Below are 15,013 nucleotides of genomic sequence, written 5' to 3'. Positions count from 1 at the left end.
GTACGGAGTCAAAGGCAATGGTGATTCCAATCTTAAACTTTTGTTTCGATTTTCAGGGGATATCAGGGTGTTTTTCAAATTCCCAAAAATAAAATGTTCACAGATAACTTTTACTGTTAGGATTAATTGAAATATTAGTTACCATTCCTAAATCAACCACAAACATTAATTTTTTCCCACTAGACAGTTTTTTTAACACAATTTAAATATTTGGTTACAATGGACCGGGATTCGTTTTTACTAGGCTGCAGCTAACGCTGCAACCATGATTGAGATTTAAGCTAGAAAATGTATTGTGATGCTATAACTATTTAAGGGGCAAGATGTTTGGGTCTTTTAAGAAGGCTAAAGAATGAGCCTCCTTCAAACATTCCAACGGTTTTTTTTTTCTTATCTTGTCATTGGTCCGCATTTTTTTGCTACGGGCTTTTTTTCGTTTTTTGTCTAGTTTAAAACGGTCCAAATTTAACAAAATAAAGTTTTTAGTCTTTTTGGTAATTAGCTAAGATTTAAAAACTGTAATTCGATTTTTTTTTTACAAAGTCAAAATTTTAAATTTTTATTTATCTATTGAAGAACTATCATTCATAGAGCAAGAAAAGACGGATTAAAGAATACATAGCATAGATACATGACATACACGTATGGCATACATAATAAACATACATAGCGTAGTACAAAAACATAGTATAGCATATAAACGTACATAACATAGAGAATTACCATTTGTAAGTTAAAAGAATACCAATCAACTATTTGTGTTTATCACTGTTTGAATAAATATTCACCTAATTGTTTTCAGGAAAATATTTAGGTATAACTCATTTTATCATTTATACAAAACCTACAATTCTTTGGGGATAGTTTTTGAGGCGGGGAGTTCTCAACGAACAGCTTCGTTTCTGCGTTTTACAGGAGCACAGGCTTGGAACTCTATACTGGAGGGTATAATCCTTGAAGAAATTGTCGCCAGTTCAAGAGTATAAAAAGTAGTGTTTTTTTCTTTAAGGGAAGCTTTGAATTTATAATTGGTTCTAAGAATGGAAACACCCATCATTAACAATCTAATGAGTTTGCCTGATAGTTTTCTAAAGATGTTCCCATTGTTTTTTTTTTTGTTTTTTTAGTAAACTTATCTTATAAATTGCCAAGTTAATATGTAAAAGTTAAAAATGCTGCCAAAGAACTTACACATTGGAATTATTTCTTAGGCGCTGAAGCAATGAAGCCCCGTTGAAAACACAGCACAGCCCTTCGTCACTGGGCCTGAGAATGAAATATTTCCTACAATCTATAATTTTCTTTTGCCACGTGCAAAACTGTATCATATCCTTGCAAGAAGGGGCCAGCTACAAGGTAAAAAAATATAGTAAAAAAACAAATATAGTAAAAACAAGTAAAAAAGTAAAAAAATAAGTAAAAAAGTAAAAGTAAAAGTAAAGTTAAAAAAAGTAAAAAAACAAGTAAAAAAGTAAAACAAGTAAAAAAATATAGTAAAAACAAGGTAAAAAAACAAGGTAATTCAAAGTCTACTTTTGAAAATTGCAGTGATTCAAAAATTTCTCGTTCCAATACTGGCTCAAAAGTTCATCTAACTGAATCTTCCATAACATACAACCATACTGTGTTAGTTTTTTTCAAAAGTTCTTCATTTCGTGGCCTTACCCCACTGTCTGTACATTGAACCTTTCTAGAAATTATTGACAAAGTCAGACAAGTCAAAACTTCGTTCAGTTTTCTTTCGTTTCATAAGATATTCTTTAAGTTTCCCCGCATGGACCCACAACTTTTGTATTGTAAAATAAGTTAATACTGTTGACCCCATTATTGCCCCGTTACTCCTATTTATCGCAAATGAGCCATATTTGAACATCGGTACTGACACCTATCAGTACCTATAGTGAATCTGTTGAGGTTGTCATGTGTTTCGAAGAGTTTGTGCCTTTAATATTTTATTATGTTGTTATTTTTATTACTATTTCTTCATTTTTTTTGTATGCCAAAACATTTCATAAAACCAAAGAATGTTCATAGAGCCAACCATCTTTTGAATAATATACATTTGATCGTGTTAACAAAATCCTCTGATAGAAGTTCCCAGTTTGATACGGTTTAAGGCGGTACAAAACCTTAGAAGTCGTTTTGCGAGCCTTAGCGTCGGCTGACCGTCTCAAAGTCAATGAGTCTCAAATCTCCCAAGGGGACTAGCTATCATCGAAAAATGTCAAGAATTGGGGGGTTTGAAATTTTACTGAAAAGACAGTGAAATTTTCTTTTCCCTTTTGTTGGCAAGTTTGTCAATCAAACCGGGTGGTATGATAGAGAACTCCCAAAGAAGCCAAATTACCCAAATGATAACACCTTTGAACTAATTTTTAGCGTTTTCCGAGGAGGTAGGCTAGAACATTTTTAAGGAAGGGCCTTTCCTGAACATTAAAAAGAAAAATCCACTCCATTCAATCAAAGAACAAAATTTACACTTTATAATAATGTAGGTTTCATTTGAACCACAATACTCTATCTCCGGAACAGAACAAAGCATGTTAGGTTTTTCTAAGATTCCCGGGAAATCAGGTGACAGATTTTTGTTTTCTATCGCTTATTCGGATATCTTACCAGAACTCAACAAGATTGGGTAACACGTTCCCGAACGAACCCGTTTGTCCAAAGGAGTTATAAAAAGAAATATAATGGAGGAAATACGGTGATTTTTCTAGGTATTGTATGCCCTTGAAACCAATCAAGTTTTCAAATGGGAGGGGTGTTTGTTTCTGCAGTAAAAAGGAATAATTCGATAGGCTTACAAAATGTATTACAAAAATAATCCATCGGAATTCGTATTCTCCTTTTTCACTTTGCCTCCACCAAAATTGCTTAAATTCGCCAGAATGACAATAAATCCATGAGAATAACTAATATTCGTCAGAATCGAATACTACTGTTTTACCTTGTTTAGTACAAGTGCCACTGCCCTGGCCTAAAAAAAATAGAAATATACACAAGACTAATTGTCAGAAAATTAATCCTTAAGTTAAGCTTAATCAAAATCTAAGCTTGCAAAACTGGTATTTTAGTTTGCTCATTTTTTGCCATAAAATTGGAATTTAAAGTATGAAAATGAAAGCATTAAGTCGTTTCTTAATCTTTCAGAATTATGTTTTTTAATGGTATTAAATAAATATCCTGCACAAATTTTTAGAGGTCTTAAAGGTGGTATCTTACACTTATAACACGTTGTACGCGTTATAATTTTATACAACAATAAACTGCAATAAAAAAGGAAAAAATACACGTGATTTGTTTATTTTTTTACTCTTAAACCTATGAAATATCAAACAGTTCGTGGTAACGAACTGTAGTAAGGAGCGACCCGGCTCAATAGTAACCGAAACTCTAAAAAATGGAATTTTGATACCAAGGTTACATCAAAAGAATCGAATTTTAATGCTGATTTTAAATATATCAAGATTTTCATCAAGATCAGTTATACCCATCAAAAGTTACCAGCCTGAGAATATTTGCCTCATTTTAGAAAATAGGGGGAAACACCCACTAAAAGTCATACAATCTCAACGAAAATCACACCATGAGATTCAGCGTATCGGAGAACCTTATTGTAGAAGTTACAAGCTCCTATCTACAAAAATGTGGAATTTCGCATTTTTTGCCAGAAGACAGATCAGGGATGCGTGTTTATTTGTTTGTTTGTTGTTTTTTTCCCAGGGGTGATCGTATCGACTGAGTGGTCCTAGAATAGTGCAAGAGAGCTCATTCTAACGGAAACTAAAAGTTCTAGTGTCCTTTTTAAGTGACCAAAAAATTGGAGGGCACCTAGGCCCCCTCCCACACTCATTTTTTCCCAAAAATCACCGGATCAAAATTCTGAGATAGCCATTTTATTCACCATAGTCAAAAAACCCAATAACTATGTCTTTAGGGACGACTTACTCCCCCGCAGTCCCCGTGGGAGGGGCTACAAGTTACAAACTTTGACCTGTGTTTACATATAGTAATGGTTACTGGGAAGTGTACAGACGTTTTCGGGGGGATTTTTTTTTTGTTTAGGGGGAACCCTTGAGGGGGGGGGGGGGCTACGTGGGAGGATATTTCCATGGAGAAACTTCTCATGGGGAAGAGAATTCAATGAAGGGGGCGCAGGATTTTCTAGCATTATTTGAAAAAACAATGAAAGAATAAATATGAAAAGTTTTTTCTACTGAAAGTAAGGAGCAGCATTAAAACTTAAAACGAACAAAAATTACTAAGCATATGAGGGGTTTACCTCCTCGTTATACCTCACTCTTTACGCTAAAGTATTTTTAGTAATTTCAACTATTTACTCTACGGCCTTTGTGATTCAGAGGTCATTCTTAAGGAACTGGGACAAAATCTAAGCTTTAGTGTAAAGAGCGAGGTATCGACGAGGGGGCGAACCCCCTCATATATGTAATAAAAACATGAGAATACAAAAGTTATTTACGTAAGCTAATTTATAAGTTACGTATATCTTTTACTAATAAAAAGATTCGTAAAAAATTAAAAGTTCTTGTTCCCTTTTTAATTAACCAAAAAATCGGAGGGCAACTAGGCTTCCTTCCCCGCTCTTTTTTCTCAAAATCATTCGATCAAAATTATGAGAAAGCCATTTAGCCAAAAAAAAGAAAAAAAATGCAAATTTCGTGTTAATTATTCTTCTGCGGAGAGCCAAAATTTAACATTCATTGATTCAAAAATGTTCAGAAATTAAATAAAAAAAACTAGTTTTTTTACCTTAAACTTTTAATTAAACTTTTTTTAATTAAAACTTTTTATTAAATTTTTTTAACTTTAAATTAAAACTTAAAACGAACAGAAATTACTCCGTATATGAAATGGGTTGTCCCCTTCACAATCTCTCACTCTTTACACTAAAGTTTGACTCTTTGCCACAATTCTACTTTTTAAAACAATTAAAAGCTTTAGCGTAAAGAGCGAGGGATTTAGAAGGGGACAACCCATTTCATATACGGAGTAATTTCTGTTCGTTTTAAGTTTTAATGTCGCTCATTACTTTCAGTTAAAACAAACTTGTTTTTTTAAAAACAACTTTAACTTTTTTTTTAACTTTGTTTTTTTTAAGTTTTTTTTAAAAACTTGTCTGTTTTTTTTTTTTTTTTTTTTTGTCACTTCAAGATGGAGCTTTTACCAGTGGTGCTTAGAAAGTGTCACGTTCTTTAAAGCCCATGACTCATAGCAATAAAAATTGGCTTACTTCAGTATTTTAAGACATTTTACACGACTATAAAAGGACGAATATATCATTTTTAACTAATTTACCTGGGGATTTTATATAGAAAATTGTTTATTCCAATGTTACAATTTTCTACAACTATAAACTGCGAGTAGACATTGCGCTTGCCCGAAAGCTGGAAATTCTCAACTTCCGTGCGCACGGACAGAATGCGCAAAAAAATAGCTATTTCCTATAATGGTGCCTTTTGAATATCATCTGTGACGGAGAATGCAACCATTATCCTTCAAATGTCTGCGAAAGAAACAAATCCCAAAAGCTACCCCAAAATCGAAAATCCAAGAATCAAGCATTTGATTCTTTGATTGAAGACAGGTACCAAATTTACCGGCTACTAAAATATTGTTAAGTTGGACAAATGTATTATATACCTTTTGTCTATGGTTGCAACTACTGCTATAACCATGATATGTCTTGAGTAATAGCAAACGTTTTATCAGAGACATGAGCAGTAGTAACTATTTCGCAGTAGATGAAATCATGGAAGCGGGGTCAGAAGTGGGAAATTCCTAAAAGCGGCGGATCCACCAGTGGAACATTTGTGTCTACAGATCTTTCGTATATATTTTAAAATAATCATATAATTTCACAACTTTACACAAATTTTTTCTTCATAGCCAAAAACAGGACAGATATACTGTAATTTAAGAAAACCTTAATTTTTAAAACTTAAAATGTTGACACAGTAGCTAAGTACAGTCGGTGACTCTGGTCATTATTTATATCCCCCCTCCCTTACCAAGAGAAAGCTCTTGCTTACCACCATCATTTTTTGTATAAATACATCCATTGAAATATTGTATTTCTGACTTGTCATTTCCATCATTTTCGTATCTTCTTCATTTCTCCTTTGGAAAGTTGTTAATCCTCGAAATAAACTTTTTAATATGTGCGCATCATCCTTCCTAAAATTAAAAGCTAACTATGAATATCAAAGCTAACTATTTTCCCGAATAGAATATACTCTATCAGGGTCTTTAAAAGAGGGGGGTGACCGGGTAAAGCTGCCCCGGGCGCCGTAGCTGTGGGTGTCACGGCTGGGAGAGCCGTGGCTTGGGCTTCTGGGGCCTTTACATTTATATTTAAGTCAAGAGGAGGTGCCGTAATTAGCTTTACCCCGGGTGGCACCAACCCTTGGAACAACCCTGACTCCATTAGTATTTTTTCCTTATTTATTCACCTCTAAAACGCTGTAGCTGTTCCTTTATCTTACTTTATAATCGGTAACCCTTCTTAAACCCCAGTGTGTCACTAACTTGAAAAAAATTAAAAGTATTGAAGTAGAAACCGTAAAAAAACAGAACAGTAATCAAAACCGTAAAGGTAAATCATAAAGGTTGAAAGTGACACTAGTAACGTGGAAGTAATTAATTGTAGTATCGTGGAAGTAATTAATTGTAAGCATTTGAATAAGTATTTAATTACTTTTCAAAGTATTAAAATACATGTTTAATTACAAAGTTACAAAAGATTTTTTCGGGAGGGGGGGTACAAAAAACTTTTAAAACGCATGAAAAATTTAATTATATTCATATTTGCTACGTTTTATATGAGTCGGACAAACATTTTTCTTTTTTTTGGGGGGGGGAGATTCAAACCCCTTGCCTCCCCCCTTGATACGGCTTTGCAATTATTAAGGTAACCTCAATAATCGTTTCAGTTGGAAATTTTCTTGACTTGCAGACAGAAAAGCCTGAAGAAACAGAAGAATTTTGAAGGGAATACTACTTACCCCTTCACTAGGGTTTTGCGAGCCACCCCCAGAATCTTGTAACTAGTAAAGATAGTGAAGCATCCAAGCCAAACGTGCCGTGTAAAAAACTCCATCATGCATGAAATATGCGCATGAAAACCGCATGAAATATGCGGCTAAAGATATGCCACAGCGAGAACAAGTAAGTACACGGTTAAAGGATGAGTGGCAGTGAGAACTACAAGCAATCACGAGAAAATGAGCATCAGAGCGTATCAAAATTGGAGTGAAACCAAAGAACTCTTTTAAAAGATAAACTTTTAAAAGATAAGTGACAGCAAAAATGAGAACGAGTCAAAAGTGAAACTGAAGAAGAAAGAAATATTACGTTAGAAGAGCAACGCCATCACAGTCTTCGACTCCAACAAAATTAAGCGCCGAACTCACAAAGATGCCATAAACGACACCACTGTTGATTACAAGTTATTGGGACGATCTATCAACATATATCTACATATAACATATAACATATATAACAACATATAACATATATCTATCATCTATCAACGATCTATGTTTTCCGTGGAGAGCCCTCCATTTTCCCAAGGAAAAACGCGAACAAAGCTGACCCATTTGGAGACTCCTACTTAATGAGAATCAATATGTACAATCCTACCACATGTCGTGTACCGGGGCTCGGCTTTGAAACTGGCTACATAGTTGATTGTTTTTTTAACTGTCATATTGACATTTTTGTCCACTAAGACGATCTAGAAAGCTCACAACTTTAAGGAAGACCTCGTGTTTTCTCGTGGGTTGTTGTATTGAACCTAGGTTGACGCCATGATATCAAGGAGAGGCGAAATCAGAGCGAGTCAAAAAATAAAAGTAAAGAAGAAAAGAATATTCTGTTAGAAGAACAAATCAATCACAATCTTCGACGCCAATTAGAATATGGCGCAAAACTTAGCGCAGACCTACAAAGATGCTATAAAGATATAAACTACTGAACTGTTGATTACACGTCATTGGGACCCTTCAAAGTTCTACGGGATCCCTGGAGTGCCCTCCAATTTCCTGAGGAAAAGTTAGCAAACAAAGCTGACTCATTTGGAGGTTACTACTTACAACAAGAATCCATATATACAAGCCCACCAGATGCCGAGTACCAAGGCCCGACTTCGAAATCGGCTACATAGTTTTTTTCTGAACTGGTATGTGACATTACTGGCCAATAAATCGATCTTAAAAGTTCACAACTTTAAGGAAGAATTTGTATTTTTCTCATGGCGATTGTATCGAACCTATGGTAACGTTATAACATTAAGAAGAAGCTCATATTATCTTCTGTTAGAAAATAAGTGATAATGAGAATCAATAATGACGAGCCTGCCGCATAGCTATGACGTGATGTCAGTGACGTCATATTTTTTTAGCACATTTCGAGAGCATAAATACGTCATATTTGCCTCAGTAGTAGTTGTATCGTGTTTTGTGTCTATGATGCAGGAAAAATCACACAAGTAACATATGATTGACGTCATATTTTTGAGCAAATTTGTAGAGAATAAACTACATCTTTTTGCCCCCCCCCCCCCTTTGGAGTAAATGTATCGTTTTTATGTCCATGATGCATGTAACATTACAAAAGGAACATATCTAAGCATAAAATACCAAGTGAGAAAAATCTATTTGCAAAAGACGTTTTAAGCAGTTTTATAATGCCTAGAAGATAATATATCATCAAATGTGACAAGACCAATCGGAGCAGCTAAGGTAAAGGATATAAAAAAAAACGCCTAAGGCAATGTTAAACGAAAATGAATAACAAAGACATATACAGGTAGAATATTTATTTCAGCTACAATTACAACGAGTTAAAAACAAAAGTGAAAATAAAAGAAACATCCGACTCAAAGATAAGCGGCAGCAAGCATTAAAACGAGTCAAAAAAACACATAGTGAATTCGGCTACGTAGTTTTTTTCTTATGACTGGCACATTGACAATTCTGGCCACCAAAATTATTTAGAAAGGTCACAACTTTTAGGAAGAATTTGTATTTTCCCAGGGTGTTTGTATCAAAGCTATGGTTACTCAATGGCATAAGGCATAAGGCTTTATTAAAACTGGATCTTCGGTGCCCTGGCCATTGCTACCTAAGATCTAAGGTCGGGGTAGTAGCTTATTAATTTTGGGATCCGAATGGAACTAAAGTCGAGATGCCACTTTGCTAATCCCAGTGCCCTGGGAAATATCTAAGAAATAAAATATAATGGTATAATGGAAAATGGAAAATTTAAAATGGAAAATTTCTCTTTTTCTTGGTTAGAAGAAACATAAGAAAAAATTTTAATTTCATAAGTTTTGATTTTTCTTATTAAATTAATTAGCTTAGGATGCTCTACGAATTCTTATGTAGTTTTTTTATCTATTTACTAGGATGTGTCGACCATGTTTTCACTCTTAGGTTAATAATTGAGAAGTCCCTTCATTGTCAAACACCTTTGGTCCTCAGTTTTATCGATTATGAGCAAACTTTCGATTCTGTTGATAGAACAGCGTTAACAAAGGTCTTATCGTTATATGGTATACCTGAAAAATACATTAAAGTGATTTGCGCTATGTACGAGAATAATACTGCTGCGGTTAAGGTAGGAAATGAGGTTAGCAACTGGTTTTGTATTAAATCAGGAGTTAAGCAGGGTTGTGTTCTATCCCGCTTTATATGGATCATTTTGATGGACTTCGTCTTAAGGAGCACAGGAAAGGCAATTGGAGACCATGGAACCAAATGGGGAGGAAGAACGCTCCTAGACTTTGATTATGCTGATGATTTAAGCATATTAGATGAAAGTGTGAGCAAAATGAATGAATTTTTAGAGGTTTTACGAGTTCAGGGTGCTAAAACAGGCTTGAAAATTAATGTTAAGAAGATTAAGTCACTAAGGCTAGGAATAAGTGAAGATGAACAGGTGACATTAGGTAACGAAAAGATTGATCAGGTTGGGAGCTTCAGTTACCTTGGTAGTATTATTAGTAAAGATGGTGGGAGCAATGAAGATGTTAAAAGTAGAATACCTAGGGCTCGGGGTGTCTCTTCACAGTTAAAAAAAGTTTGGAAGAATAGAAAGATAAGTCTACAAACCAAGATTAGAATATTGGAAGCTACAGTGATGATAGTGGTCAAATATGGCTCTGAAGCATGGGCACTCCGAAAAGCAGATGAAAATTTACTAGATGTTTTCCAGAGAAATTCCCTACGGATTGTTCTGGGTACCCGGCTGACTGACCGTATTTCAAACAGTAGGCTGTACGAAAAGTGTGGTTCAATCCCGCTTTCTGGGGCTATAATGAAAGAAAGGTTGAGATGGCTAGGCCACGTTCTACGGATGAGGGATGACAGATTACCGAAGACTGTCCTTTTTGGCCAACCGTCTGGGGCTACACGGAAAGCAGGTCGTCCTTGTCTGGGTTGGGAAGATATCATAAATAAAGATTTAAAGGAAATGGGAACTTCCTGGGAGAGTGTAAAGAGGGAGGCTTTAAATAGATTAAGTTGGAGGAGGAGCGTGCGTAGCTGTGTTGGCCTCAGGCGGCTTGGTGCTGCAGTGAGTTATTAGCAGTAGTACTAGTAGTAGTAGTAGTATTTACTAGCTGTTGGGTGGCGCGTCGCACCACCCCAACACCTAGTTGGTGGGGGCGCTTCGCGCCCCCAAGCCCCCACGCACGCGTAAGTCGTTACGCGCCATATTAGTTACGCGCCATTGTAGTTGTGTCCCTGTGTCCCTGTGTCCCACCTGTGAATATAGATAGATATATATATATATATATATATATATATATATATATATATATATATATATATATATATATATATATATATATATATATATATATATATATATATATATATATATATATATATATGTTTTTAACTACGTAAAACTTGCGAATATGCAACATTCTTCGCTGTCCCATTGTCTGTGCATTTAAATAGTTTGTCAGGTTTACCGACTCTTGAACATGAAACATATAATTGTCCATGGGAAAAACAATCCGTATTCAGATCTATACCTCATGATTCTAATGATTGCCCTTGAGCTTTGTTGATGATGATTGCTAATCGAACATTCCCTGTGTCGCCGTCGCCATTTATATATCCCCCTGTGCCCCCCGGCGTCCCCGTTGTAGTTGTGTCCCTGTGTCCCGGTTGTCATTTATATTCCCTGTGTCCCGGTCGTCATTTGTGTCCCGGGGTCCCAGTCTGTAATTTCTCTTTGAGTGTCCCGGTCGTCATTTATATTCCCTGTGTCCAGGTGTCCCGGTCGTAATTTGTGTCCCGGTGTCCCGGCCTGTATATACATTCGTTTTTGAATTAGTCTTTTTTTTAGTTTTTAGTTTTTTACCTTTTTTTAGTTTTTTTAGTTATACCTCATGATTCTAATGATTGCCCTTTAGCTTTGTTGATGGTGAGTGCTAATCGAACATTCCCTGTGTCCCCGTCGTCATTTATATATCCCCCTGTGCCCCCCGGCGTCCCCGTTGTAGTTGTGTCCCTGTGTCCCGGTCGTCATTTATATTCCCTGTGTCCCGGTCGTCATTTGTGTCCCGGTGTCCCGGTCTGTATATACATTCGTTTTGAATTGGTATATGATGAAATAAATTTTTGTGTTTTTCCCCTTTTTTTCTTTTTAGTTTTTTTTTGGCTTTTACCTTTTTTTAGTTTTTTTTAGTTTTTTTCTTTTTTCTTTTTAGTTTTTTTCTTTTTTCTTTTTAGTTTTTTTCTTTTTTCTTTTTAGTTTTTTTTGGAGTTTTTACCTTTTTAGTTTTTTTAGTTTTTTTAGTTTTTTTTTTATTTTTTTTAGTTTTGTTTTTCTCCTTTATTTTTCAGTTTTTTTCCGTTTTTTATTTTTTCCTCGGCACGCTTTCTTTTCTTACTTTCGCTATCAGCCGCAAGTTTTTTGGCATAAAATCTTTGAGCAGCTTCCTCGGCTGTTGCCATTGTAGGTTCTTCAGTCATTTTTCAATTAAACATTTTTCCGTCCACGATCTTCTTACAATTAAAAATTTGTCTTTTGACCAGCTTCCTCGGCTGTTGCCATTGTAGGTTCTTCAGTCATTTTACAATTAAACATTTTTCCGTCCACGATTAAAAATTTGTCTTTGAACGATTTTCTTAAATACCTTTAATGACGTCATCGTCATAACAAACATGACGACAACTAACTTCATGACGACATGACGACATGATGACATGACGTCACTCGACAGACCCACAGACAACTTATATTTATATATATAGATAGATTATTTTAGGATAACTCTAGGAATGTTTATGTTGGTAATCGCTACGCGTTAGAAAAATTTTTATTTTTTTCCCTAGTGTTGTGATTTATATCTGTAATGGTTTATATTTTCGTTTATTATGTTGAATAAAGTAAAACAAGGGTCAAATTTCTGCTTAAAACAGTGTGGGAAAGGGTGAAGAAAGTACATCAGTAAAGATTTGTTCCCACTTTTCTTCCATCTATATTATTCACTTGTGCTTTTCCAGCTTAACAGTTTTAACAAATGATAATCCTCCCTGTACCCTCATATATAGAGGTATTATCGTCCCATCTACATTATCTCACAGATATTAGGTGCCATCCTGAGAGACCTTTCAATTTCTTTCACACCAGGGTTACAACACTACTACCCCGAACTTAGATTTAATAAGGCCTGATCTGATCACCAACGAACTAATTTTGTCTTACTTCAATAAAAGAAGGCCTAAATTAAAAACAATAATTTCTGAGACGTAATAAAGGCCCTTTCCAAGGAAAGATTCATGGAAAGACCTTTTCCAAGCTATGATGAAAGGGTAACTGTTTCATCGTTGCTTGGAAAGGGGTTTTTCTTATTCTAAATATAGTGTTTGTTTTAAGGTTTGGTTTTTAGATTATCCTTTAAATTTTTGTTTGCATTTTTTATAGTCTTTGCAATCCATCCAGAAAGTAGCCAAAAATAAACCCTACGATAATCCCACAAAAACAATTCCTAAGATTCAATGAGAAGGACTCGTTCCCTGTCCTCAATTTAGTATTTACATTAGGATAAGTCCCACCCTTTCTTATAAGAGGTATTGGGGAAATTTAATCGGACAGGACATGAACAGGAACCGATATTACAACTTATCTCCTGTTGTTCTTAATAGATAAGTGATAAAACTTAGTGATTTGAAGTAATAGTGATTTCAGTAAGTCCTAGCTAGAGCTGCAATAAAAGCAACTCACATGAGCAACTTAATGAACGACATGATATGCTGGGGGGATAACTTAATTTGCCCACGGGTCAAAATAATAAAAATGTTCCAAGTATCAAGACAAAGGTATCAAGACAAGGTATAAGACAAATACCCTTTAATTTCTTCTAAGAACTTTTGGAATCCTGCCTTGCTGACTTTATTCGAATTGCACACTGAAACAGCAGGAAAATCAGCTTCTTCTACGGGATAGGCCAAATTCCCAACAGAAATAATTACTGGGCTCGTTTCCCATCTGTAGTAGATTATGAAGGACAAGTATGCTGATACAACTAAACCAGTAGCAAAAACACAGATCCAAAGGAACCTAAAAGGAAAATAGGAACTGGTGGGATTATCAAATGTTGGATCAAAGGAACCGGAATGCTAGAAAAAGTTTTTTGCTTTGAGAAAAGAAATCCTCTATCTTAAAAGGCTTTTATGCTACATATGTACTAAAAAACCTACCAACAACTGAAAAAAGCTATTGTAAGTATAAAAGAAATATATGCTTTCTATGCTAAGTATTAACAGTAAAACCTTTCTAATTTAGAAAAAGTCAAACTTGAAAAAAAAGCTATTCTAAGCATAAAAGAAAGCTATGCTTTGTATGTTAAGTATTTACGGTAAAACATTTCTAACTTTTAAATAAGTCAAACTTAAAAAAAACTATGCTAAGTATAAAAAAAATCTATGCTTACTGTGCTAAGTATTTACGGTAAAACTTTTCCAACTTAAAACAAGGTTAAACTTAAGAAAAAAGCTATTCTAAGTAAAAAAGAAATCTATGCTTTCTATGCTAAGTATTTGCGGTAAAACCTTTCTAACTTAAAAATTCAAACTTAAGAAAAAAGGTATGCTAAGTATAAAAGAAAGCTATGCTTTCTAAGCTAAGTATTTATGGTAAAACCTTTCTAACTTAGAAAAGAGTCAAATGAGAAAAAAGCTGTGCTAATTGTAAAAGAAAGCTAAGTTTTCTATGCTAAGTACTTACGGTAAAACCTTTCTAACTTACTTACTTGGACCTAGACTTAGGTACTCCCACGCCTGAAGGCACATAAGGCAGCAAAACCTTTCCAACTTAATAAAAAGTCAAACTTAAAAATAAGCCATGCTAAGCATAAAAGAAAGCTATGCTTTCTATGCTAATTATTTACGTTAAAGCCTTTCTAGCTTAAGAAAAAGCTATGCTTTTTCTTAAGTATAAAAGAAAACTAGGATTTCTATGCTAAGTATTTAAGGTAAAACCTTTCTAACTTAAAAAAATTCCATAACTCAAAAAAAGACAATTTTAAGTAGAAAAAAGCTATGCTTTCTATGCTAAGTATTTACAGTAAAACCTTTCTAACTTAAAAAAAGTAGAACTTGAAAAAAAGCTATGCTAAGTATAAAAGAAAGCTCTGCTTTCTATGCTAAATATTTACGGTAAAACCCTTCTAACTTAAAAAAAAAGTCAAACTAAAATAACAGAAAATTTCGCCAAACCATTGTAATCTTCGTCATTATCATCACAGTAAACCAACAATGCAAATGTTAGAAATGTGGAATGGATATGAAAATTCTTCATCTGATCGGACATAAATGACTTCTTGAAAACTTTTAATATTTTATTTTCAAAATGCATTATTCATCCGAAAACCTTATTTGATGTGATTACGTTAGATTTTTCTGTACGCAACAAAAATTAACGTGCCGTGAAGTTCTATGTAGAGATTGAGCCTATTTGGTACTATCTACGTTATGGA

At 34.5% G+C, this 15,013-nt stretch overlaps 2 protein-coding genes across 4 annotated transcripts in view; one reads left to right on the top strand and one right to left on the bottom strand.

Moving 5' to 3' along the window:
• The window catches only part of LOC136038827 (brain tumor protein-like), a 456,036-nt gene that overhangs the window by 236,700 nt on the left and 204,323 nt on the right, over positions 1-15,013 (top strand). The gene's annotated exons all lie outside the window — the stretch shown is intronic.
• LOC136038451 (pickpocket protein 28-like) overlaps positions 902-15,013 on the bottom strand; it is a 35,777-nt gene continuing 21,665 nt past the window's right edge. For both annotated transcript variants that reach the window (XR_010620207.1, XM_065721523.1), the window contains exons 2-4: positions 13,384-13,596; positions 6,051-6,195; positions 902-1,349 (exon numbers count right to left, since the gene is read on the bottom strand). Coding sequence is in view for 1 of the 2 variants with exons in the window: in XM_065721523.1 (XP_065577595.1) it covers positions 1,188-1,349; positions 6,051-6,195; positions 13,384-13,596 (520 nt within the window). In the remaining variant the exon portion in view is untranslated. The remainder of the gene's footprint in view (positions 1,350-6,050; positions 6,196-13,383; positions 13,597-15,013) is intronic.

Source organism: Artemia franciscana, chromosome 18 (assembly GCF_032884065.1).
Source record: "Artemia franciscana chromosome 18, ASM3288406v1, whole genome shotgun sequence".
In the NCBI taxonomy this organism is placed as follows: Eukaryota; Metazoa; Arthropoda; class Branchiopoda; order Anostraca; family Artemiidae; genus Artemia; species Artemia franciscana.
This window is presented reverse-complemented; position numbering and strand designations above follow the sequence as displayed.